The following is a 23,517-nucleotide window of genomic DNA, read 5'->3' as shown; positions in this document are numbered from 1 at the left end:
AGGTACGTGGTATACCATGTTTAATACATATGTTCTGAAAAGTAAGTAACCCTGCCTCCCCATAAATATCACCGAGTGTGCAAACGTTTTTTTTTTCCCCAATCAGGAAATCGAATAGGACGACCGTCAATTAACAATCTCTCATTGTTAAATATTGGAGAGTGTGGGTCCCAAACAGAAGAGCAACCAGCCAATTTCTCCACCCTCCTCCATATCAATAGCAAATATGAAATCATAGGACCAAATCTCAAACGGCAGTGATGGGGTGAGATTTTGGAATGCAGAATGTTAGTAAACGAGTATGGAGCTATCATCCGCTCCTCCAAAGCTCACCAGGACACTTGAGCATCAGATTGAAACCAGGATAGGAGAGGTCTAAGTGTGAAGGCCCACTCATAGAACTTGAAGTTTGGGAGGGACAAGCCACCAGCTTGCCTTTCTCGCTGCATAGTGGTGAGCTTAACGCGAGATCGTTTGCCATGCCATAGAAATTAATTTATCGCTGACTGTAATTTGCTCCAATATTGAGGGGGCGGGGGAAGGGGGAGCATCGAGCTAATGAAATTGACTCTGGGCAGAATATTCATTTTAATTATGGCTACCCTGCCACAAAGTGAATTTGGCAGGTTAGTCCAACTGTCCAGATCCGCCACAAAAATTGTTTTTAATGATTGTCTGTATGGAGGAAGAGATATCTATCCCCAGATAAGTGAAGTGTTTAGTGACTGGAATAGATGCAGGGATGGGAGCATTACACATCGCCTGATTTCAAGGTAGCAAAGCTGATTTCTGCCAGTTTATTTTAAACATGTTTAACAAAACATGTGGGATACATTGCACTGGGTTATTTATATACAATAAAACATCATCAGCATAAAGTGAGACGTGATGGCGTGTTCCCCTAATGGAAATTGGAGAGATTGTGGGTGAGCCACGGATGGCTTGCACCAGTGGTTCAAGAGAAAGGGTGAATAACAGAGGTCCAAGAGGGCAGCCTGTGGGTTTTGTCTCCTTCTATTGGAGTCACTTAAGGATCACTTTAGGGCCCATATATGGACAGAAGGAACTATTAAAAATGACCCATAAACCCTTCAATGAACATATCGCCATGTAAGACAGACATACAACAAATTGGAACCTGTCCTTCAATGCACAGCTAAGACTGATTTCAATCTTGTCATCTAATTCTTGGCAAGACAGTGAAAAAGCTTATTTTCCTAAACTGTGAACTGTTCCCTTAAGCCACTTTGGATGTTAACCAACTGGTTTTTCCACTTCAAACCTTTGGGTGGTAAAAGTGAAGGCAGAGGGTGACTTTTGGATTATTAAGTGGCATTAAGTCCTATCTCAAATCAGGGCTCAAAATGCCTGTAACCAACCCCATCCCAATCCTGTGTGTGTTTTTATGTGTGTGTTCTTGTTTAACTATATTCATGGGGTCGAAAACCCGGGAATAAAGTATACTTGTGGGGTCCCGACAGCTTTGTGGGGCCAAAATGCTGGACCCCACAAGTTTAAAGGTCTGTTTGAGGGTTAAGACTTGGTTTTAGGATTAGGGTTAGAATTAGGTTATGGTTAGGGTGAGGGTAAGGGTTAAGGTTAGGCATTTAGTGGTGATGGTTAAGGTTAGGGTAAGGGGCTAGGGAATGCATTATGTCAATGACGGGTCACCACAAAGATAGTGAAACGCTGTGTGTGTGTGTGTGTGTGTGTGTGTGTGTGTCTTGTCTGCCTGTGTCACTGAGTGGGTTTCTGTCTGTCAGGAGCTTACCATTTCAGATGACACCTGCCACCTCCAGCTGAGACTTAAGGCCACTCCATGCCATGAATTAGACCGATTTAGCCGACCTGTAGTATAGTATGCTGCAAGAAGAGCAGTCAAAAACACCACCCTGGAACACCCTGGAACAGTTAGAAAACAATTGGTTTATTTTTTTTTCTCCAGAATGCTTTGGGAGTAAACCATCCCCAAATCAAGTTCATTCCCAAAGAAGCAAAGACACATTTGGATGTTTTTTTTTCTTTACAAAATCAACTGCCCAGCAAAAAGACATACAACAAACAAGGCATACAATGTTTCAAGTACTAGGCCTACCACTGACACGTAATAAATATACACAACATGTGGTTCTTGTTCTAAGGAAGGCATACTTATGTCTCAATGCTACCATCACAAAGTTTACGTTTAAAATATAAATTTATATAACAAAACAAGGTGTTCGTATTTTGTGGAGCTGTGTACCACAGCCAGTAAATTGATAGAATATAATTTAAAATGTTAAACAAATGTGGAAAACAAATCAATAACCATGAGCTTATTGTGTCTAAGTTGATTTTCAACGATGGGAATCTTCTATGCTTACAAGATTAGATACTGAAAGATAACATTTAGTCACTGTGACCGATTATCTTAAACACTACCCTAACGGATCGATACTGCACTGCAAAATATATCCATATGTGGTTTGACAAGTCAGTTATCTCATTTGACAAGAACATTACATTCATAAGATCTCAGATCCCCACCCACAAACAGAAAAAAACAGGCATCGTTATCTGCAGGCTTTATATTAAAATACAACTTTGGTGCCTTCATTTCATAACAAATAATACAAAATAAAAAAAAAACAGAAACCACCACAAAACGGAAAGGAATAACTTAAATGACTTAAATAAGTAATCTCTTATTTAAATCCCCGTAATCTCTTTGGTTCAATAAGGCAAAGGTGAGAGTGAAATAGCAGCTTCCACCCAGTAGAGGAGGGTTCTAGTGGTCTTGGTTTGTCCTCCTTTCACTCATACAGCATCACCCAGAATTCAGTTGGTCCAGCAGCCCTCTGGCATTTGTCCACAGAGAGTGGGCGAGTTCTTTCTTTCTTTCTTTTTAACAGAGCTACTTGTCAGAATTGGAAAGGTTAGGTTAAAGAGTCCGTTCACATAAATTATAAACAAACGTATTTTCACACTTCCCTCTCGTGGCATCTACCCATGTAGACAGATTTTGGTTTTATTGGTCCAGGTTGAGATTTCTGCCTCCACCCAAATCAACCCCTTCAATATAAATTTGACGTCAGCATTCAAATATGACATTTAAAATGATCAATAAAACATGTACTGTACGTACAGAAACAGTGTTCTAAATAATTCACAGAGCAAGCAGTCAACCGTCTTTAGTGAACCTGCTTTTCTTCACAGAAACAGTCCAGTGGATTTTTATTTTTTTACAATAACAGGGACGCTATTTCTGGAAAGATGTTGCTGTTGATTGTCATGTCACTTCTTCTTAATGGTGTCAAAACCTCATTGTACTGGGATGAAGGCAGACCTCTCAAAGACTAAAAACCTGGACTAATAAACTTGACTTGACAAATACAACTACAGGTAGTGAGATTGTTTTTAATTTGGGTGAACTGCCCCTTTAAAAAGGTGCCCTGTGGACTTTTTGTGTAAACAAACAAAAGTTGTACTTACATTCAGCGTTGACCACCAAAATGCATTTTTCATGCATCCTGGAGCCGTAACAAAACTGCTGAATGCATTAACTTCCTCATAAACGTTTGAAAAGTTGATCTTTTAGCATTTTGAATTATGCATAGCTCAATCATGCTTAGCTTTATGTGTGACAGGAATCACAGAAGATCCACTTCCATTTTTCGTCTGACACAACATATCTGCACATACTTCTAATCTTTTTTTACAGATACTCCACTGAAGAATATCTGGAACTAATGGATCTTAAATGGGCTGTACTCAATACTCTATATGAATATAGCATAGTAATATATGGAGTAATGACGTCCTGAGCAGAGAATGAAGTCTCACTCTCTATCTGTGTGTTGTAATCTAAGCTTCTTTATTTTTTGTTTTGATAACTGGTCCAGCTGTGCATGTGTCTTGTGCGTCGGTTTCGGACGCAGAGAGCCGTGACAAAGCGTCGGTATGTGATGAGTTGGGGGCGGTCTGTGAGAGATGTGTGGCGGCTAGCCCAGACCACTTTTTTTTTTCTTTTCTTATTTTCAGTTTTTTCGAGTACAGTTCCTTTAAGAGTCCACAGGGATTCAGCAGATAACTACAGGAATTCAGTGGTTTCACGACTTGATGGATCCCATCAGGCCGGATGAACAGACTGAATTGGCATTTTGTTTAAGTTCATTCAATTCCGTCTGACATTGTGTTCATGAAAACAATTTTCTGATGAGAGGGGGTTATTTTGCCCTAACCAATCATTAGTGAGCATTGTATCTGTCCATCTTAAGTCAGTGTTTGGCAACATGGAAGCTGCAATGGCAATTTTGCTGTTGCCATTTTTTCAGGTCTGGTAAAGAAACCCAATTCTGACGACCCCATTCTTAATCCTTCCTGAAAGCTCTGATGGGATGTTGTTTTTTCAAGTCGCCAATGAGCACGACATGATTAAAAGGACTAAAAACAGGGTAGATGCCACCAAGGCCACACTGGAAAGCTGTGGGTTTAGGTATACAATTACAATACTCCCTTAGTATAGGTATAATAGTTCAGATAGTTAGGATTAGATATAAACTTGACTGTTATGGTTAGGTCAGTGTTTGGTGAGCTTATAAGGATAAGAAAAGGAGGATAACTACAGGCATGGAAGTTGCTGTTTCAAAGATTGCTATCTAAAATAAATAGCTCTGGTCGCTTCTAGTTTTAATATACATGTCAAAGTAAGGCTAGTTTCATACATCTGCCAATCCTTAGAGTAGAATGAGCAGGTAGTGTGTTCGAGCTCAACTTCGCTCCCATTGAAAATAGATAGAGGAAGATGAGCGAAAGCGGCAAAGAAGTTGAGTATGTGTACATTTCTGTGTGCAAGTACAGTATGTGCAGATGAATCCTCCAGGCTGAAATCTGCTGCAGTTCCTTTTGGTTCACCAGCCAGAACTTCAGCTTCAGCTCTTCCTCAGGGACGCAAGTACAGTCTTGTTTACAGTGAACTGCTGCAGCTGGCGCAGCACTGTGTGCACACACGTTTTATTAACATGTGCATGTGTGTGTTTGTGTGTGGTAAATGTCTCATGCCAGGGAGAGTCCAGTTATTGTCAGAGCCACAGTCCATTTCAGGCTTAGACAAGTGGTTTCAATACAGTGTGTGTGTGTGTCTGTGTGTGTGTCTGTGTCTGTGTGTGTTTTCCTACGTGGAGGCAGTGCAATCAAAGTGTTCAGTGCTCCTTCAACCTGTGAAGTAGAGACAAACATTAATATTAACAAAATAATATAATATTGATAAGTTGGCTTTCATTAAGTTTTACAGTGTGGTGCAAAAAGCTCTATGAAAACTGTCCATGAATTGTCCTTCTCTTTTTCTTACTGTATACCTTTTTGCTAAGTACTTCAATCAAGCTATTAGTTAGTTCAGGCCTTTGATGTTACACAAGAAAATCCTATTACAGACACTTTAATCTTTAAATTAGTTATGAAAAATTGTAAATTTGTAAACCTACCACTAACCCCATTAAATCCCACTTGTCTCAGCAGTCTTCCTGTGTCATGCAGGGATGCTACTACTACTACTGCTGCTGCTGCTGCTGCTACTACTACTACTACTACAAATAATAATAATAGAAAAAGTACAGTAAGCATACAGTATTCTGCAAAAATTAAATACATTTAAAAAAACACTTAACTGGTACTAGGGGAAAAAAATCGATACAGCATAGTATCGCGATATTTTCCGTGGCAATACTGTATCGATACACAGACGCCAAGTATCGATCTTTTATTATATATATTATATTATATGTGTTGGTCAGTCTGTCTGCTTGACAATCCCATTTTGCGGCAATACAATTGAAGTGAGATGAACAAATGGAGAAATATATCTTTTTAGATAAAACATATGTTGACAAAGTTTACTTTTGGGGACATCATTTGAAATCGGGAAAAATTTGAAGTTGGAAAAAAGGTTATAAATTGCAATATATCGCAGAATATTGCAATATGTTTAAAATCGCAATAATATTGTATCGTGACATAAGTATCGTGATGATATCGTATCGTGAGACCTCTGGTGATTCCCACCCCTAACTGGTACTAGTTTTCAATGCACTGTATATGTGTTCATAGTTATATTTGCTTTTGAATATAACTGGAGAAAGCCATTTTGACACCACAGCCCAACCCTTATATGAGAGATAGGGTGTAAAGGAATGAACCATTGAGTCAAGTGATGAAGAGGAGGATGGCAGGACTTACTCTACAGCGGAGATGGGACGTGGTTTAGTGGAAGTCAGTTCTTTTGTCACGAGCCGGAGCAAGAGCTGCACACACACACAAAGTCAAATAATTTTTTTTATTACAGTTTTTAAGTTTCTTAACCATTTAAAACTGGTATCAACACTTGCATTTAAAGCTGCATTCATTGATTTTTTTTTTTTTTTTGGCGACAGCAGAACAAGCTGAAAACACAATCTGATATATTATCAAAAAAAAACAGAGTGTAAATTGTAATTTCCCCACTGGGGATCAATAAACAGTATACATTAATAAATAAATGAAATTAAATTAATTAAGGACCACTCAATGAAACTTATTTACAACCACTACTCTTATCGGTAATGATACTCACCAACAGAGCAAGGAAGTCAGCCGTCATCAGCATGTAGAAGACCCGATCCCAGCCGCCTGCAGACAGCAGCCCAGCTAGCAGGGGGCCCAGCGCGGCACCTGACAGCACAAACACAAGCACCGCCATTTGTTTGTGTGTGTATTACCTCGACACTTTCATCACCGACATGTTGTTCTAGGCTTCATGTTAAATGCTACACTGCACTGAGAAATAACAGAAGATATGCCAACACGAACACCACTAAGCACATCAATAAAATATGACATTTGTGATATTTCAAATTTAATTCCCAAATTCCTCTGTGCCATAGAGCTCTGTTGTTGTTTTAAAACCATCAATGACTGACATGTTCCTTCATTACCATGAACACAGACTGCTTTTTTATTGTCACTCAATTTCACATACACTGTTCTGCTGCTTTAAATATTCAATAGAGCGCCAAATGTGGATTAATCCTCCACTGAAAATAGTCCTCCTGGTTGAGTAACATTTTCTAAAAAAATAGAGTAGACTCGGAAATTACCGAGTGTGGAAGTGAAAAGTATTGTGAGAAGGACTAACACATTGTTGGTTTAGCTTTGAAGAACATTTTGAATAACGCCAGCCTTATCCGTTAATTACTTTTATTTTTGTCCTTTGGTAGGTTTGCATGATAGGCCATATGGCGTATCCGTATTTTCGTATATACAGTTGTGAAGCTGTGTTCCATGTTGTGTGTGTTTCAGTAACCTAAATGTCTGTTAATCAGTGATACTGACCTACAGAGCCTGTGCCATCGATGATGGCAGTGACCGTAGACAAGGCCCTGGCGTTGCCTTTCAGGCTCTTGTGGGTCCCCTAGGGTCAAATGTCAGAAGAGAGAATGAATGAGAAGGGGACCTGTGCAGACTGAGTTGATAATCACGTACGAACTCAGCAGACTGGAATAAGAGTTAAACACGCTTACCAAATCAGCAGACACTGCAGTTGTGATGAGGGAGTATGGTCCATTGACTAGGCATCCACACACCAACAGCATGCCTGGGAAACACAGACTAAGGCTAAGTTCTATCTTGAGCTGTGCTGGAAACCGTTCTCTATCACGGAAATAGTGCACTATATAGTGTGTTCTCCATTTTGTAGTGGCGTTGGAATTCTTTTCATTCCGTATATAATCCAAATTAACTACCCACAATGCACAGCTAATTTGAGTGTGCATACAATGTACCCTACATTTTACTCCCGTATACCAAAATGCAACGCGGTCGCTTTTTTGTAGAGAAGAAGAAGATAAACCCGCGAAAACTGTCATTTCTAAAGAGTGGAAATGTATATATAATATCCAACCTTTTACTTTCCTCCTGGGTGCTTTCAGGGACGTATTAGAAGTATTTTTATTATTCTGTTTATATGATGCTGGGCGCACCCGCCTCTGTCACACAAATAACCGGCGCATCTACTGACGCAACAATGCGTTTTCAGTGAATGTCCGAAATCTGGTTTGGTCGTTCCCTCTATAGCATACTATTTAATAAACACTATATTAGTTACAGATATTCCACAGCCACCCATGGCACAAACTCCTGTCCTGTATAACTCAATGTTCCCCCTCCTGCTGAGAACCTTTTTGATAACGTTTACTCTACTTCAGTTTGGAGCGAACCATGTGGGCAGTACATCTAGCAGGCATGCTACCCCTGATGTCAATGTGTGTTAGGATATTAATTATACTATCAGAGCTGCTCATCAGCTGCACCTCGTCCCCTCGTACTGTATCGCATACTGACATTTGCAAATTGCCTTTAGCATATTGTGAGCATAATGAGCCACAGCTGTGAGCATCCTTAGCTCAGTGTGAATGAATTAGGAGCCATCAGTCGCTCCACAGTGTCTGCGCTGAATGAGCCACTGATGATCAAACTAATCGGTGCTGACGAGCTGCTCTGATAAACGTAGCCAGATCGTGTGAGCTCATTTATCTGGATGCATCATCAGCAGCTGGACACACACAGAAGGATATTTTGCCCAAGTGGTGGCATTTCTGTGTTCATTTACACAACGTGACTCCGAAACAAAAGGACAGATTCATTAATACACTGCAGAGCAAAAACCCACATCTGTGAAAGGTTTGGTTTTTACAACCCCCCCCCCCCACAATCTGGACAGGTTTTTACTTCCAATTCCCTCCCTCAAGCATCAGCCAATCGCAGGCCTCCTGCTAAGCTTTAGTCATTTCTGCTTTTTTTTATTTTTATTGATTGATCAGAAATCCTGTATGTCACAGCTAGTGTAATAGTATAATAACGTTTTATAATGAGTATAGATGTGGTCAATGGAAACATTAAGAAGAATCCCATTCAGTGTGAAATCTTGATTATATTCATGCTGAATCCATCATGTCATGAATCGCATGATTTCACCTTTTTCATCTGATTATTATTAACTTCAGCGTCATCATGCAGGAAAGATTGGAGCCGATCCCTCTCACCCCGGACACAAACACTACCTGTTTGTGTCCGGGTGTAAACAGTATATTCTTGTGTTATATTCTCTATATTCTCAACACTTTCAGCCTTTTTTCTTATGCAACAGTTACTTTGTATGTATATATTTGGGGTTTTTTCTGCATTTGTTTATTTTATATTAATGTTTGATATGTTTGTTTGTTTATGTATGCCCCTTTCACCAAGGCAAATTCCACATAAGTGTACTCACTGTGGCAATAAAACCTTTTTTGATTCTGATTTTGATCATGCATTTTCCAATTTCTGTGCGCTGCAATAAAGCCATCTGCTGGTCACTCCTGGCTGACTGAGGACACGTCTGGAGCTCTGAGAGGGGAGGGGAAGGGGGGGGGGAGCATGGAAGGGAGGGGACGGGATGAGGAGGAGGAGGGAGGGGCGAGCTAGCCTCGTTTTGTTTGAAAATACTTCGAACGTCAACAAGAAGTGCCGTCGCCCAACATCGCTCAGAGTACCTTTAAGAGTAGCCTGTTTGAGTACTTAGTTTATTGTTGTTGTAGTACATAATACATTTTAAGATGAACACTAGCAGACGACTCATTTATCTGAAGTAATATGTCTAAGTGCCATTTAGGCTTTTGCAGAAACGTACGATTTTTTTTTCTTCAAAATTTGCACATCCAATAATAATAATTATAATAATTCTAAGATGCACCATGGAAAATATCACATCAGACTTGAAAACAGAAGATCCCGTGCCCTGCTCTTTCTCAGCATCACAATTTATTGTTGATAATAACGTTTCGGGCCCTCTGGACCTTAGTCGAGAGAAATTAAATACTCTTGACAAAGGTCCAGAGGGGCTGAAATGTTATTATCAACAATAAATTGTGATGCTGAGCAAGAGCAGAGTGAGGGCTCTTCCTTTTTGAAAATATTAACAATGGAGCAGATGTAGGGTTAACCATGTCTGACCTGACCTTTATTCCTCTATGAACATTCATGTAATCACCATCTGTTAAAGGTCACTGCTACACTTCACTTCAATGAGTCACTAGATAAATGGGTCTCATTCTTCTATTTCAGCAAAGCCCTTTTTTGCTCCTCAGTTGGCTCTTGAGAGCATGCTGAAGTGTAATAAGTATGGATCCAGGAGCCTAGAAATCAACAACGTACAGCACACACTGTACACCATGTTCAGTACGGCAGTGTGCTGCTGCCACCACGACAAAAGAAATTCTAAAAAGATATTTTTTCACATTATGACGTATGTTCTTATGCAATTACTAGATACCAAGTTCATCTGTTTTAATAGGAAACTTCTAGTTGTATGCTGAGCACCACATATCCACCACCACCTCTGCGCGCACCAGACAGCGGGCGCTGCTTGAGTTGTTCCATTGTTCCAAGTACAGCATTAAACATCGTTTTTTAACGTAGGCAAACATGCAGACACATTGCCAGTAGGCAGGGTGCAAATTTGCGTGGGATTTTCCCCTTTCTGGTCTATATATCCCTGCCTCTGCTAATGATAAATCTGGATACTTGAGAACCCAGAAAATGTTTGGTAGTTTTCATAATCAATGTATTGCTTCTCAAAACTTCCACTGAATAATATTCAGTCAATCAACTAATGAATTAACCATGTGATTATTCAGAACAAGTTCTGATTAGGTGGAGGAGTGAGAGCTGGTTCTTACCGATGGTTGGCCCCAAACCGAACTCACTGATCATGGAGAAGCCATACAGCTGCAGGATCAAGAGAAAGCATGGCGGTCAAAACACATTTTCAGTCACTATTCACAATTCACAAGTCTGAACACGTTAGCTGCAGCCTGGAAGTGAAATTAAGGTCAAGTGAAAAAAGGATATCTGGATCTAATTTGACAACACTGTGCTGTAGCTTACAATTATCAGAAATTGCTTCATGTATATCATAAACAAAAGACATGTAATCTGTCTAATGCTCCACTGCCGACAAAACACACACATTTGGCTTTAGTAAAATATGTTTGCTACAAAGCATGGGGAGCCAGATGCACACAGACAGACCCCCATTTGCGACCCCCAATTTACCAAAAGACGCCCCTCAATATCGTATATGTCTCCTCCACAACACCACGGACGACAAGAGAGTTATCTTGGGGGTGGAAAAACATAATACGACATCACCGATCTTTTTTATAAAGACAACGCCAGAAAAGAGAAGGCATGAAGTGTAACTGTAGTCTGACGGGACCCGACGGCTTCGGTCTTAACTTCTACCATTTCACACGGGCTCACGCTCCGGGTTGCGCGGTAAATGAGCGGTCAGGTGATGCGTTTCGATTAGCGTGAAAATGGATGCTGAGGAGGTGAAACAGATGCTGGCCTCTGGAGGACTTCATTTATTTCTTTGTTCCAACTTCCGAGTGGCCTGTAGCCTGCGTTAGTCATGAATACATGATGTTAAAAAATTTATAAATGACTCATTGTTGACAAAAGGCAAAAGAGCTGTGTGCGTGCGCACATTTGAATAATGTCGGGCCTTAAACGGGTTCGGGCTTTTAAAAAGCTGTCAATCAAAATGTACCTGTCGGGCTCAGGCCAAATTCTGTCGGGCTCGGGCCTTGTCGGGCCGAACTTTTAAGGCCCAATTACAGCTCTAGTAGATACTAGCTTAATAACACGTGATTGTTCTGTAAAGTACTTTTTATTGTAGAGACAATAAAATCTGCGAGTTGGGAGGACGGAACAAAACCGGAACGCAGCCGGAACGTAGCACAGAAGAAAATCGGGATGAGGCCTGGTGAAGCAGTGGAACTTGACTGTCAGCTCCAAAGCTCCTGCTTAAAGTGAATTCATTTGTTAGTCACTTCTATGCTTAGCTAGTGTCTATTATGTTTCTAGCCACAGGATAGAGATTCTTCCCAAAGAAGAAATATGGGTCTGAACTTCCTAATCTAACATTGTTAGAAGTCACTAATACTTGATGTTAGATTCTGGGTGAGCATAGCAGCGCACTGGAAACTTACGGTAGGAGCAGCTAGCAGCAACATGACTGCACAGGTGGTGGCTCTCTTCCCCAGTTTATCAGAGATCACTCCTGCCAAGATCCCCCCTGTGGATGTATGCATCACACACACACACACACACACACACACACACACACACACACACACACACACACACACACACAGTCTAGGGTAAACAGCTTGAATCCACTGAGGCAGAATATTTAATTAGAAATACAGTAACAGCTAGAAGGCAATGACCCAGGAAAATAGCATGTAATAGTTTTATAACAACCATAATGCACAAAACGAAGTAAGTAGGCTACTGTCAGTAAGTGAATTTGAGAAGAAAAAGTCACACGCACAAGTTAAGAGCCAGATAAGAGGATGATGTGAACAAAGGCACCTACCCACTATTCCTCCCACATCAAACAGGGTGGAGAGATCTCCAGCCTTCTTGGCATCGAGGTGAGCTGAGAGACACACACGCACATACTTCAGTTCTCTGGCATGGTCTTTTGTTTGACACAACAGTGGTGGTAATAAAACTGCGTGGGCTGGTCAGCCTACACACTGTACCACAGCACAATAACAATGTGACATTACTGTTACAATGCAGTGTAAAAATGCCCAGCCAAAGGCCTGTTCATCAGTGTCAGTCTCCACGCTAGCCTCACGGGATCGCAATAAACTATATGTCGATAAGGTATATACAGTAGGCTATATGATGATAATTTAATTCAATTCAATATGCTTTATTGGCATTAATGGTAAACAACCGTTGTTGCCAAAGCAGAACAATAATATACAATACTGAATTTACATAAGAGAGGGTTAACATAGTCAACATAGTTGATAATGTGCTGCAACTCATAACCAGATGCACCCATTCTGCACCGATATTCATCAGTTTAAGATAGCATTGGTGTATTGTTTGTATCGGCCATGTCGTCGAGGTAGGCGTAAACGGCGCTTTTGCCGCATTAATTCAGCGGGACATTCAACTCAAAATCTAGTATCTCTGCATTCATATGTAGAATCTGTTTATAGAGATCAGCTGCGGTCCTCCACATCCTTCCTTGACTGGCTGATTGTTCAAACACATGGAACTTTCTTTTTTTTAATGGAGGGGATGTCCAAGTGTCCAAAGATACCAAAATAAGTCACAGTGAACATGTTTTTTATATATATATATATATATATATATATATATATATATATATATTTCCTTAATTTTTAACATCATAACATGTCAATTATTAATTGAGAACGAGCAGATACAGAACATCACAGTATGCTAACATAAGGTGTTGAACCTGAAGGATTCAATGGAACAATCATTTTTGACATTATTTTGTTTAGTGTCAGTGAGAATTCTGTGGAGAAACGGACAAAAATGAAGAACAATGGTTGCAGTTCTGTTTGGTGCTCACCTGCTTTGGTGATGTAGAGCGGCAGCCAGAAGAGGAAGGTGTAGCTGACCAGCTTGGCAAACAGCAGACACAGAGAGAACTCGATCACTCCCTGCAGAGACAAACAGCCCGCACATAAACACAAGCTTGTTCAGTAGATTGTCTGTGACTGAATGATACCGGTGTGGCTCAACTGCCCTGATGCAGTAAAACCTTCCTATAATAATGACCACTTTGACCTAGTGGACCCAGTCTGATACAGGGACACACACACTGTCAGAACATGTTACCACGAGGCATTTTAGAGACTTTCTGACATTCATAACAGCAGAGAATCTATTCATAGACTCTAGGGCACGGCCTTATCAAACAGCAGACAAAAACCTTTAGTGACCAGCTGGTGGACATGGCCAGATATCTCACTCAGAGCTAAAAGGAAAGTAACTATTGGACTTACATTCATCAAGTGGTCAGAAACCCAACTCCAAATGAATGTTGATGTTGATGATGTGTAAATGAGCAACTGTTTCCAAACAAGTTTGACATAGCTTAAAACTTAAACGGTGATATGTTAATGATGTGTTCACTTGTTCAACTTGTTTCCACTGCCCCAAAGAGGCCAGAAATCAGTTTTTGCAGGATTAAAGTAATGGCATGTGTCTGCTGTCAAAAGATTAGATCTTGTTTACCGACTTTGTGATAAGTTGGATGAGCAGGGGAAACTCTGGCCTGCAATAATCAGGATGACTCTAGATTAGCATGGACCTCAGCTAAACAATTCCATGGTTCGAAGTAAGACGTGCGTGCATCTGTGAGTGTACGTGTAACTGACGGGTATGCGTAGCGCTCCCATGAAGCTGATGGCGGACGGCTCGGACTCCCTCTTCACCACCACGACAGGCTGCATGGGGACACACACACTGTCCCTGGGCAACAGCAGCTCCGTGTCATAACTCTGAAGGAGAGGAGGAGAGAGGGACAAGCAAGGGCAAAGATCAGGGGCTGCAGGTGGAACTGTTGTTGATGTTTCATTCATTTTTAACCAAGACATTCTCATCAGTTGAGTTCATGCAGGAACTTGGATAACTTGAATGGTGACCTCTGACACATTCAGTGCGTTGACATGCACAGCAGTAACCTGGGTTATGGTCTTACTATATATTATACTATATATACTATAATAGGAGTCTTTAAGGTCTGTTAACCAGGGTATGAGAACTCATTTTAGCTGGGGTAAGGTGTTTACATGGTGTTATCTTAACCCAAATATAATCATTTCATGTTTTTTTTGGGCATGTATGGCCTTTATTGACAGGACAGCTTGAAGACAGGGAAGGGAAAGGGGGGATGACGCCGCAGGCCAGTCTCGAACCCACAGCCGCTGCTATGAACTCAGCCAACATGGGGCGCACACTTTACTGGGTGAGCTAGAGGTCGCCCCATAATCGGGTTTTACAGTGCATGTAAACGCACTGATTGTGTGACAGTAAATGAAAGAGATAACTTAGCCAAACTGTGATTTGAAGAGTAATCAAAGATGACTTAATCCAAGTAAGCAACCAATTAAAACACCCTGATTATTCTGGGGAAAAAGAATGTTACACACAAGCACATTTGGGTCAAATAATACCAATGCAAGCATTTATCTAGGTGCGTAAACTCATTTGGTGTAATAGATGGGCAGGGTTTGCCGTTTAGACCTGACAGATAAAACTGAAGTGGAAATAACAATTGCCGTGTGGTCAACCCTACCCAACTATCATTCCAAAAAGGTTCAAGAACCCCTGAGGCTGAATCCACATGTCCCAACTTCCCCGCACTTGCAGAGTTGTTTAATTCCAAAAATATAATATTCATCAAGTCTGCAAAAGAACATAAGTGCTCCTCCTGCAGCCTACAGAGAGTCCACTAGGGCTGCACAATTATTCGCAATTGTATTGAACTCGCAATATGGACTAGTGCAATATCCAAATTGCAGAGGGGGGGCGCAATATTTGTTAATGGCAAAATATATGTCAAACCATTCTGAATGAAGTACTGTGGTGCTGCAGAGATGTCCCAGCCCACGCATCCTATCCTACAGACTAAAGGAAAAATCTTTGTTTGGTACAGATCCTGGCAAAAATCACTATAATCATTTTAATTTCTTTCAATGTTTATAATTTTCAATGAAAATGAGAATAATGATACAAAAATGATCATTCCTTCCAATATTGTGAATCATATCGCAATCGCAATATCGGTCAAAATAATCGCTATTAGATATTTCCCTCATATCGTGCAGCCCTAGAGTCCACTATAGTGATGTGCCCCAAGGGCTCAGCCCACATGTCGAGAGGATGGACGTTTGGATTCAGCCTACAAATGGTTTTTTTTCTATTGTTCATCCAGCATCCCCTGAAATCTGACCATGAAACACCTGGAAGCACTGCAGGAACTGACCTTCCTGTTTTGAACCCTATCCTCGTAACAGTAGTACTCCTGAATGAATTACAATGACATGTTAAAATGCTACTTACTACAGTGTACTCAGCACTAATTGATTTTGTTTTGCAGTTGAAGCTACAGGTGCTTTGTCTTTTCCGTGGATGATTAATAATTGTCAGCGCAATAATGTAGCTCTTTGACTGGATCCAAAATGTGACGTGTACTGGTCATGTTAAAGATCACTGGGGTGATGTTTTCCATTCAAGCTGTTGAAACTACGTTTGTCTCAATAAATGAACATTATATTTTACTGTTTTAGTTAGTTCACATGACAGATTTATCCGTATTTGTGATTTTCTCCCTGGTTTGAAGGAGGCGGGGCTCAGTTGGAAAAAGGTGACGTCCCATACTTCTGTGCACCAATCAGGGTTTCGCAACATTTAAATCAGAACCCGATGACAGTTGTTGGGTTGTTTGGCCACTGTCCATCAAATCGGATTAAAGCCTCACAGTCCTGATAAAGAGAGTAGCGATGCATGTCAAATACACACTGCATGAACATACACACAGTGACACACACACCTGAGCTTTGTTGTCTTCGTATTGCATATACATCTCTGTGTGTCCATTTTCACCAGTCCATTTCTTGGTTGGAACCTGGTGAGAACACATCACATTGTTATTCACATATGTTCCACTTCATTTTTCAGGCATTAAAGGATAAAGGGCCATCCACACCAAGAATGATAACTATATCTATAAATATAGTTTAGTTTTTTAAAATCTTTTTAACTTAAGTAGATGGTGAAGTCCACACAACAACCATAACAACGATGACAGTGGTGAACGCTATCGTTGGGATCACTTTTTACAGTGATGAACGATAGAAACACTGACAGCCAATCAAAATCCATCTGAATTTACAACATGATGCGGCAGATGACACTGCGGAGAGATGATGTAGATTTGTTCCACGCAGGTTGGAGCAGTGGTGTGATGGGACTTTTCCACTCGGTGGGGCTACGATCCTTTGGGTATCTCTGTGTATTTTTAAACATTAGTGCTTTGAAAGTATTTCTCACGTCACAGAAACCACTGAGAGGGAATCTTGTGTTTGGATGTTATTATCACACTGTTGGTGATACGTCATTGTTTCTGCACAGACCCGGTAATAACCTTTTCAGTTCATAAAATGTACCCAAATTTACAAATATGTAGGATATTACTACAGACATTCCTGTAATCTTACAATGCAACATCTACAGTATTAGTGTATTATTATCAGCTGGAGCTTGCAGCTTTTTATAGGTTATTTTATCGCATAGTGTGGGTGTGTGTGTGTGTGTGTGTGTGTGTGTGTGTGTGTGTGTGTAAAGCTACAGTCGCCGCTTCAGACAGCTGCTGCTTGAGAGACTGTAGCTATAGTGACCGTTATAATACTCGACGTTGAGTGCACCGTGCTCGTCTCTGCATGTGAGCCACCCACATCTCCGAGCTGCCGAGGTGACTTTAATAAACCAGCAAATGTGTATTTGTTCAATCAATCTTCATAACAGAATTGTATGGAAGTCCAATTTCATTACTGCGTTTTAAGACGTCTCTTGGCTTTCGAATAGGTTAATTAGATTCTCGTTGTAAATAACTAAGAAGTCAAAAACAACCAGGGAAATCTGGCAGCAGATCTCTTTTTAGGTGAAACTTGTCCTGAACGGGATATCTTGATATAAGGGATCAGATTTTGTTTACCTTCACCGGTGCCATCTGCTGTTACTATGATTTAACAGCTGCTAGATCCACGGCCTCACTTATAAACATGGCGTACGCCGCTCTCTACGCAAGAATTGGGATTTGTAAAAAGCAAACTTGACGGGGAAATGTGCGGCCGTCCCCGGACACTCTGACCCAGGCGCACGCACAGAAACGGGTGAAATGAGAAACGGTGACACCCACAGCAGATGGATGAAACACGTGAAACTGTGTGAAACTGGGACCATTGTGTAAAATACATTGAAATATCGCCTTTCATTAATAATATGAAGAATTCACAAAGCCATTCTTACAATTAATAGCCTACACAAACACGTGTTGGATCGGTCTGCGATGAAAAACGGACAATCTCAAACAAGATACTATCAAAAAAAGACATATTTGCAAAAAAAAAAAAAAACCTCAAATACTGTATGTTCTGTAATTATATTGGCGTGTTATGGAATTTATTCTCATGAACAATACGATAAACAGGACAAACAATGTATACACTGATGCTGTTTTCGATGCCTCCCTGTGGGGGAGCACGTCGTTTTAATAAGGTCATCATATACAGTATCGTAGTGTTTTATACAGTGTTTATTTTTAAGGCTGTAGATTGTTTTAGTTTGTTTTAAATGTGTGTTTTAACATTGTGAAATAGGTGCAATAGAATTAAAGTTTTACTAATTACATGCTCCTTGTGCAGAAGATTGATTCTGACACCTTTAGCTTTTCAGATACAATCAAATTGATGGGTATAAAAAGGCATGCCTTGCGTAATGACGCACAATGGCTGGCTTTGCAATGTTGGAAGATGTGGAAAATGGAGACAGACAGCAAGAAGACTTGCTGGCAAACGAGGACGAGTGGCTTATGAGCTGGCTCCGACTTCCTCGAGCTGTCCTGTTGGATCTCTGAGCGGTTTTGGGCCCAACGTTACAGAGAGGAGCACTCGGAGAAACCACACAGAGCCTGTCCCACTTCAAGAGGGGTCGGCTCCGGTGTCCCGTGGCAACAAAACTTTCTCGGTTTAGCGCTAGGCGTTGTTTTGCATCAGCGTTAATATCGGACCATTTCTTTTTAATTTGGGCCACGGTCTGACCTCATGAGGCTGTGGCATTAACCGCGTCTGCAACATGTCACTCTACAGTTTTTTTTGGCTTAAAGTGCTCATATTATGCTCATTTTCAGGTTCATAATTGTATTTAGAGGTTGTACCAGAATAGGTTTACATGGTTTAATTTTCAAAAAACACCATATTTTTGTTGTACTGCACATTGCTGCAACTCCTCTTTTCACCCTGTGTGTTGAGCTCTCTGTTTTAGCTACAGAGTGAGACATCTCACTTCTGTTCAATCTTTGTTGGGAGTCGCACATGCTCAGTAACTAGGTAAGGACTACTAGCCAGTCAGAAGCAGAGTATGAGGGGGTGCCCTGACAGTACCTAGGTAAGGACTACTAGCCAGTCAGAAGCAGAGTATGAGGGCGTGCCCTGACAGTACCTAGGTAAGGACTACTAGCCAGTCAGAAGCAGAGTATGAGGGCGTGCCCTGACAGTACCTAGGTAAGGACTACTAGCCAGTCAGAAGCAGAGTATGAGGGCGTGCCCTGACAGTAGCTAGGTAAGGACTACTAGCCAGTCAGAAGCAGAGTATGAGGGCGTGCCCTGACAGTAGCTAGGTAAGGACTACTAGCCAGTCAGAAGCAGAGTATGAGGGCGTGCCCTGACAGTAGCTAGGTAAGGACTACAAGCCAGTCAGAAGCAGAGTATGAGGGCGTGCCCTGACAGTAGCTAGGTAAGGACTACTAGCCAGTCAGAAGCAGAGTATGAGGGCGTGCCCTGCTAGCAGCTAGGCGAGCATTATAACGTGTGTTCCAAAGTGACCACGTTTGTCTCTGAAGTAAAGGCTGGACTACAATAGAGCTGTTTGGAACAGTTAGTGAACAGTGTTTTCTGTTGGAGATGGTAAGTCCCTTTGGGGTGGACTTTGGGCTTTTTCACTTCGTAAACCTATAACATGCACAAAAAAGATACATAACACAATAAAGGAAAGGGAAAAAGCCAAAGAGCATAATATGAGTACTTTAAGAAATGCCCACACTGTGCCCTCCAAACCATTTTACCTCTTTTCCACCTCTCTAACAAGAACTACAACTTCACATTGAGTCCTTTGCTTTGTTTTCCTCTGTGCGCATGATGTCAGTATGAATGAATATTAATTTGGGGCGTTTCACTGACTATTTAAGAGCAGCTATGGGCGTGACACGAAGCCGCCAAAGCTGCACCACATTTAGAGTCGATTGTGATTTATAAAGGGAAACCGGCGTAGGACGTGCGTGCACACGGTTTTATAAATCTGAATATTTCTGTGCGTATGCACGTCCTATGTTTCGTCTGTACGCCACTACTGATGCAAACTCGCCGCACAGTTTTATAAATGAGGTCCCATATGTTAAAACAGCATCATTAATGTATGAAAGAATCTGTAATCTTATAAAGTGACCCATTTGGGAAGTTTCCTGATATTCCAGAGCATTAACCAGATCCACTGACTTCCTCTGATGGACTATACAGCTGGGTGACAAATAAAGGCAAAAACAACAGAAATGTCGTTAAATCTCTACTGGAGGGATGACCTCATTCTTCTCACTATGTGTTTGGTAGATGGCTCTGGAGAGTGAGAGGCCCTTTTACACAGAACACGATTTATGTGCATGTCATCTAAAAGTGTATCACTCAATGTTAACAATACACACACAAGACAATTTCATCTATGATAAGACAGATTCAGCCAATCGCAACAAGCGACATCGCGTGGCAACAGCTACATAGCAACATGCACTGTAACAACAATGGAGGATCAGCTTCTGGCAGCGGCTGACACTCCTTAGTGAAGTCCCTACAAACTACATTCAGGTATTGGCTCTCCGAAACCACTTAGCAGTCAAATTAAAACCTGTTGTACTAAATAGATGCTCACACCTAGAAACACAGGTTTGAGTTAGTCTCTCCTCTCTGTGCACTGACACATCAGAAGAGCATGCTCAGGGTTGCTAACAGCGTCTCTTCTGACTCCATGCATGTTTTAAACTATGAATGCCAACTTCTGCTTTCTAAAAGGCCATTTAAAGTCTCTTCGTTTAGTGACAAAAGACTCTACAACTCTTTACATCAGGCGATCCCGTTGCTAAACCGAAATCATTCTGCTCCCAATTAAGATCTGGATCCGAGGATATCATGAAACATGTTTTTTTTTTTGTCATGGCTGTTGATGTGTTTTCATCTTTTGTACTAATTGTGTAATTGTTTAACTCCGTGTGTACTTTCTCTACGGAAAATGAATTTCAGTGTAAACTGATGATAGAGTTGTATTGTATCTACTTGTCATAATGGGCACAGCTGATCGGAGTGGATTAACACGCTTTCAAAGTGGCTCACTGTTATCTGTCCTTTCATGGTGTTGAACTTTATTGAAATAATTGGGACTAAATTCATGTCCCACTAGATGTAAATATGTCTGATGCAACAATTTAGCCTCAACGCATCGTTCCCCGACGTCCCTTAGGTGTTCAGCTGGGTTCAGATCTGCTAACTGTAAAGGGTTTATCATATGATTCACATCATTTTCAGCCCTCGTGCTCTGTATAGAAGCAACCGCATTCGTTATATTTCACCACTCATTTATTGAGGTTTTTCCTTTCATTTGCCACCAATCTGTATAAACGTATAATCTCCATTTCATTTCACAAACATCTAGCAATGGGTGGGAATCCTGGATTGAGACACACTAACACACTAATTTGGCACTAGTGAATGCTGGTGCAGATTACACAGTGGCACATATAATAGTGTTCACAAGAAGAAAAAAAATCTAAATACAAAGAAAGAAGGCAATTGTGTTTCCATTTACAAAAAAAAAAGAAATGCTCTGTGTACTCACACTCTTGCCTGGAGAAGAACTTTGAGCATACATGCTTTTCAGGTCATTTGGATCTGGAGAGGGAAAAATAAGCCATAAAGTTAATGATGCTCACAACTGTGAAGTCCTGCCAAGAGCTGCTTCTGTTCTTCAGAGAGCCAGCAAACAGGAAAAAAAACAACTACTCTCACAGCTAGTTGCAGTTTTTTCTTTCTTCTTTAGGCTTTTGTACAAACAATTAGTGTGGGAATTAGCACTGTAAATGGAAACTTGCGTTATTAAAGGAAGATAAAAGTTAAGCCCGTTAATATGTGTTAATATGTGCATTAACTGCACAATGAGCTAAATCCTTCATACACAATAAGAAACAAATCAAGCCAGTGACCAAAATAATGACATACTGCCATCAAGCCAATGAGGAGGCTGCACTCACGCTCAATGAGGAAGAAGAAGCAGACGACGCCCATGACTGCGATGATGATCCCCGGTACGATGAAGGACATGCCCCAGTTGGAGGAGACCCAGTAGCCGGCGATCAGAGAGCCCAGGATGTTTCCCACTGAGGTGTGGGAGTTCCACAGGCCCATGATGAGTCCACGCCTGACAGCAAGACAGACACATCAGCAACTTCTCTCTCAATCTCCTCCTCTCTGGCCACAGGATGATTCCTGTGGGCTAAATTGAGTCATTTCATTCCTCGCAAAGGCTTACTGTTTTTATGTTAAAATCCAGCGGTTTCATTCATTGAAATGAGCTTGCGTCACACCTCCACTAACTGAAATGCTGTACATTCTCCGTATTTGCTGAAATGAGTTTTAATAACTGGAGAGAACAAATCAAAAACTTTTCCTAAATCACAGCGGCTGAGCATTCCACAATTTAAAAGGAAGGAAGAAATAATATAGAAAATATAAAAATCCCATTTTAATGAAAAGTGAGAACGCTTCACGATTGTGCATGTCATCTTTGCGCCAGGGGCCCTGCTAATCTTCTCTATCATTCCCAGTTCAGTACATAACGTAAGGTGAACTGAGTACTGATGGAACTTTGGGAATGAACGCTTCTGTTCCCGGAAATAGCTTAGAAGAAATAATAAATTGTTAGCAGTGGTATTAAAATAGAAGGACCACACAATTTGGCATCTTAACTGAATTATGTTGGCATCGGGTATGTTTTTAAGCTGTTAAATGTGCTACAGCTAACTAACTAACTACTGAGCCTACAGATGCAGCAGCAGCAGTGCAGGTTTCCCTGGTGAATGTTTATTTGATATCCCGCTCAGCAAGCCAAGTCTGCAGATAAGAAGGCAATGGGTAGAAAGCTAATGCAGGCTGTGGTTCAAAGTCTGTGGTTCTTGTTTGTGTCTGTCGCAAGCTGCAGTCTGTGTTAGTCAGTGTCACTGTCAGCTAATGAGAGAGCAGTGACGTCATACTTTTTCATGACTTGATTTACAGAGCAGATCTGTAGACTGTAGCAGACATTATATTACACTACATCATGTGCTTCATACATATTATTGTAATTCATATTGACTTTTATCATAATAATAATAAACCTACCAATACACTGTCCCGTAAATCTGTGTTTCTCAAACTTTTTACACCACGTACCACTTCAGAAAATATTAGGCTCTCTAAGTTCTACCATCATGGCCCACGTTAAAACAGAGTAGCATAGGTCTACGCTATTCAGCTACAGACAGTTCACACAGGGGGCAGGTTTATTCCTAAATACATTATTTATTGTTGACAGCCATGCTGTACTTCCTCCGTCCTGCTCCAACTGAATCCAAATTTGAGATAACTCAGGTCTTATCTCCTTATTGTTTGGCATCATTTGCTGCTAGCAGGTGCTGTGGAGACTTCACCGCCGCTGCTTCAGTAGCGACTAACACTATAGTTTCAACAGGGCTGCTCGAAATATTCTCCTCCTCATCCACACTCCTCTTTTTCAATAGTTCCTGTTTGGAGCCACGATTGCAGTGTTTTT

General features: G+C 41.0%; 1 protein-coding gene and 1 non-coding gene across 8 annotated transcripts in view; both read right to left on the bottom strand.

Moving 5' to 3' along the window:
• Nucleotides 1-2,354: 2,354 nt before the first annotated feature.
• slc37a1 (solute carrier family 37 member 1) overlaps nt 2,355-23,517 on the bottom strand; it is a 33,075-nt gene continuing 11,912 nt past the window's right edge. For 4 of the 7 annotated variants that reach the window (XM_036003816.1, XM_036003817.1, XM_036003818.1 and 1 more), the window contains exons 8-21: nt 21,962-22,128; nt 21,550-21,602; nt 16,442-16,519; nt 15,875-15,913; nt 14,265-14,387; nt 13,454-13,544; nt 12,431-12,493; nt 12,042-12,127; nt 10,728-10,776; nt 7,533-7,606; nt 7,345-7,423; nt 6,587-6,684; nt 6,214-6,278; nt 2,355-5,196 (exon numbers count right to left, since the gene is read on the bottom strand). In XM_036003816.1, the coding sequence (XP_035859709.1) occupies nt 5,181-5,196; nt 6,214-6,278; nt 6,587-6,684; nt 7,345-7,423; nt 7,533-7,606; nt 10,728-10,776; nt 12,042-12,127; nt 12,431-12,493; nt 13,454-13,544; nt 14,265-14,387; nt 15,875-15,913; nt 16,442-16,519; nt 21,550-21,602; nt 21,962-22,128 (1,081 nt within the window). In that variant the 3' untranslated portion in view covers nt 2,355-5,180. The remainder of the gene's footprint in view (nt 5,197-6,213; nt 6,279-6,586; nt 6,685-7,344; nt 7,424-7,532; nt 7,607-10,727; nt 10,777-12,041; nt 12,128-12,430; nt 12,494-13,453; nt 13,545-14,264; nt 14,388-15,874; nt 15,914-16,441; nt 16,520-21,549; nt 21,603-21,961; nt 22,129-23,517) is intronic. The other 3 variants (XM_031289645.2, XM_036003820.1, XM_031289650.2) reach the window with 3 other exon arrangements.
• LOC116043225 lies at nt 22,458-22,559 on the bottom strand. The gene has a single exon (XR_004103430.1). It is a non-coding gene; the product is annotated as a U6 spliceosomal RNA (small nuclear RNA).

The sequence above is a fragment of the Sander lucioperca genome, chromosome 8, assembly GCF_008315115.2.
Source record: "Sander lucioperca isolate FBNREF2018 chromosome 8, SLUC_FBN_1.2, whole genome shotgun sequence".
NCBI classification, from domain to species: domain Eukaryota; kingdom Metazoa; phylum Chordata; class Actinopteri; order Perciformes; family Percidae; genus Sander; species Sander lucioperca.
This window is presented reverse-complemented; position numbering and strand designations above follow the sequence as displayed.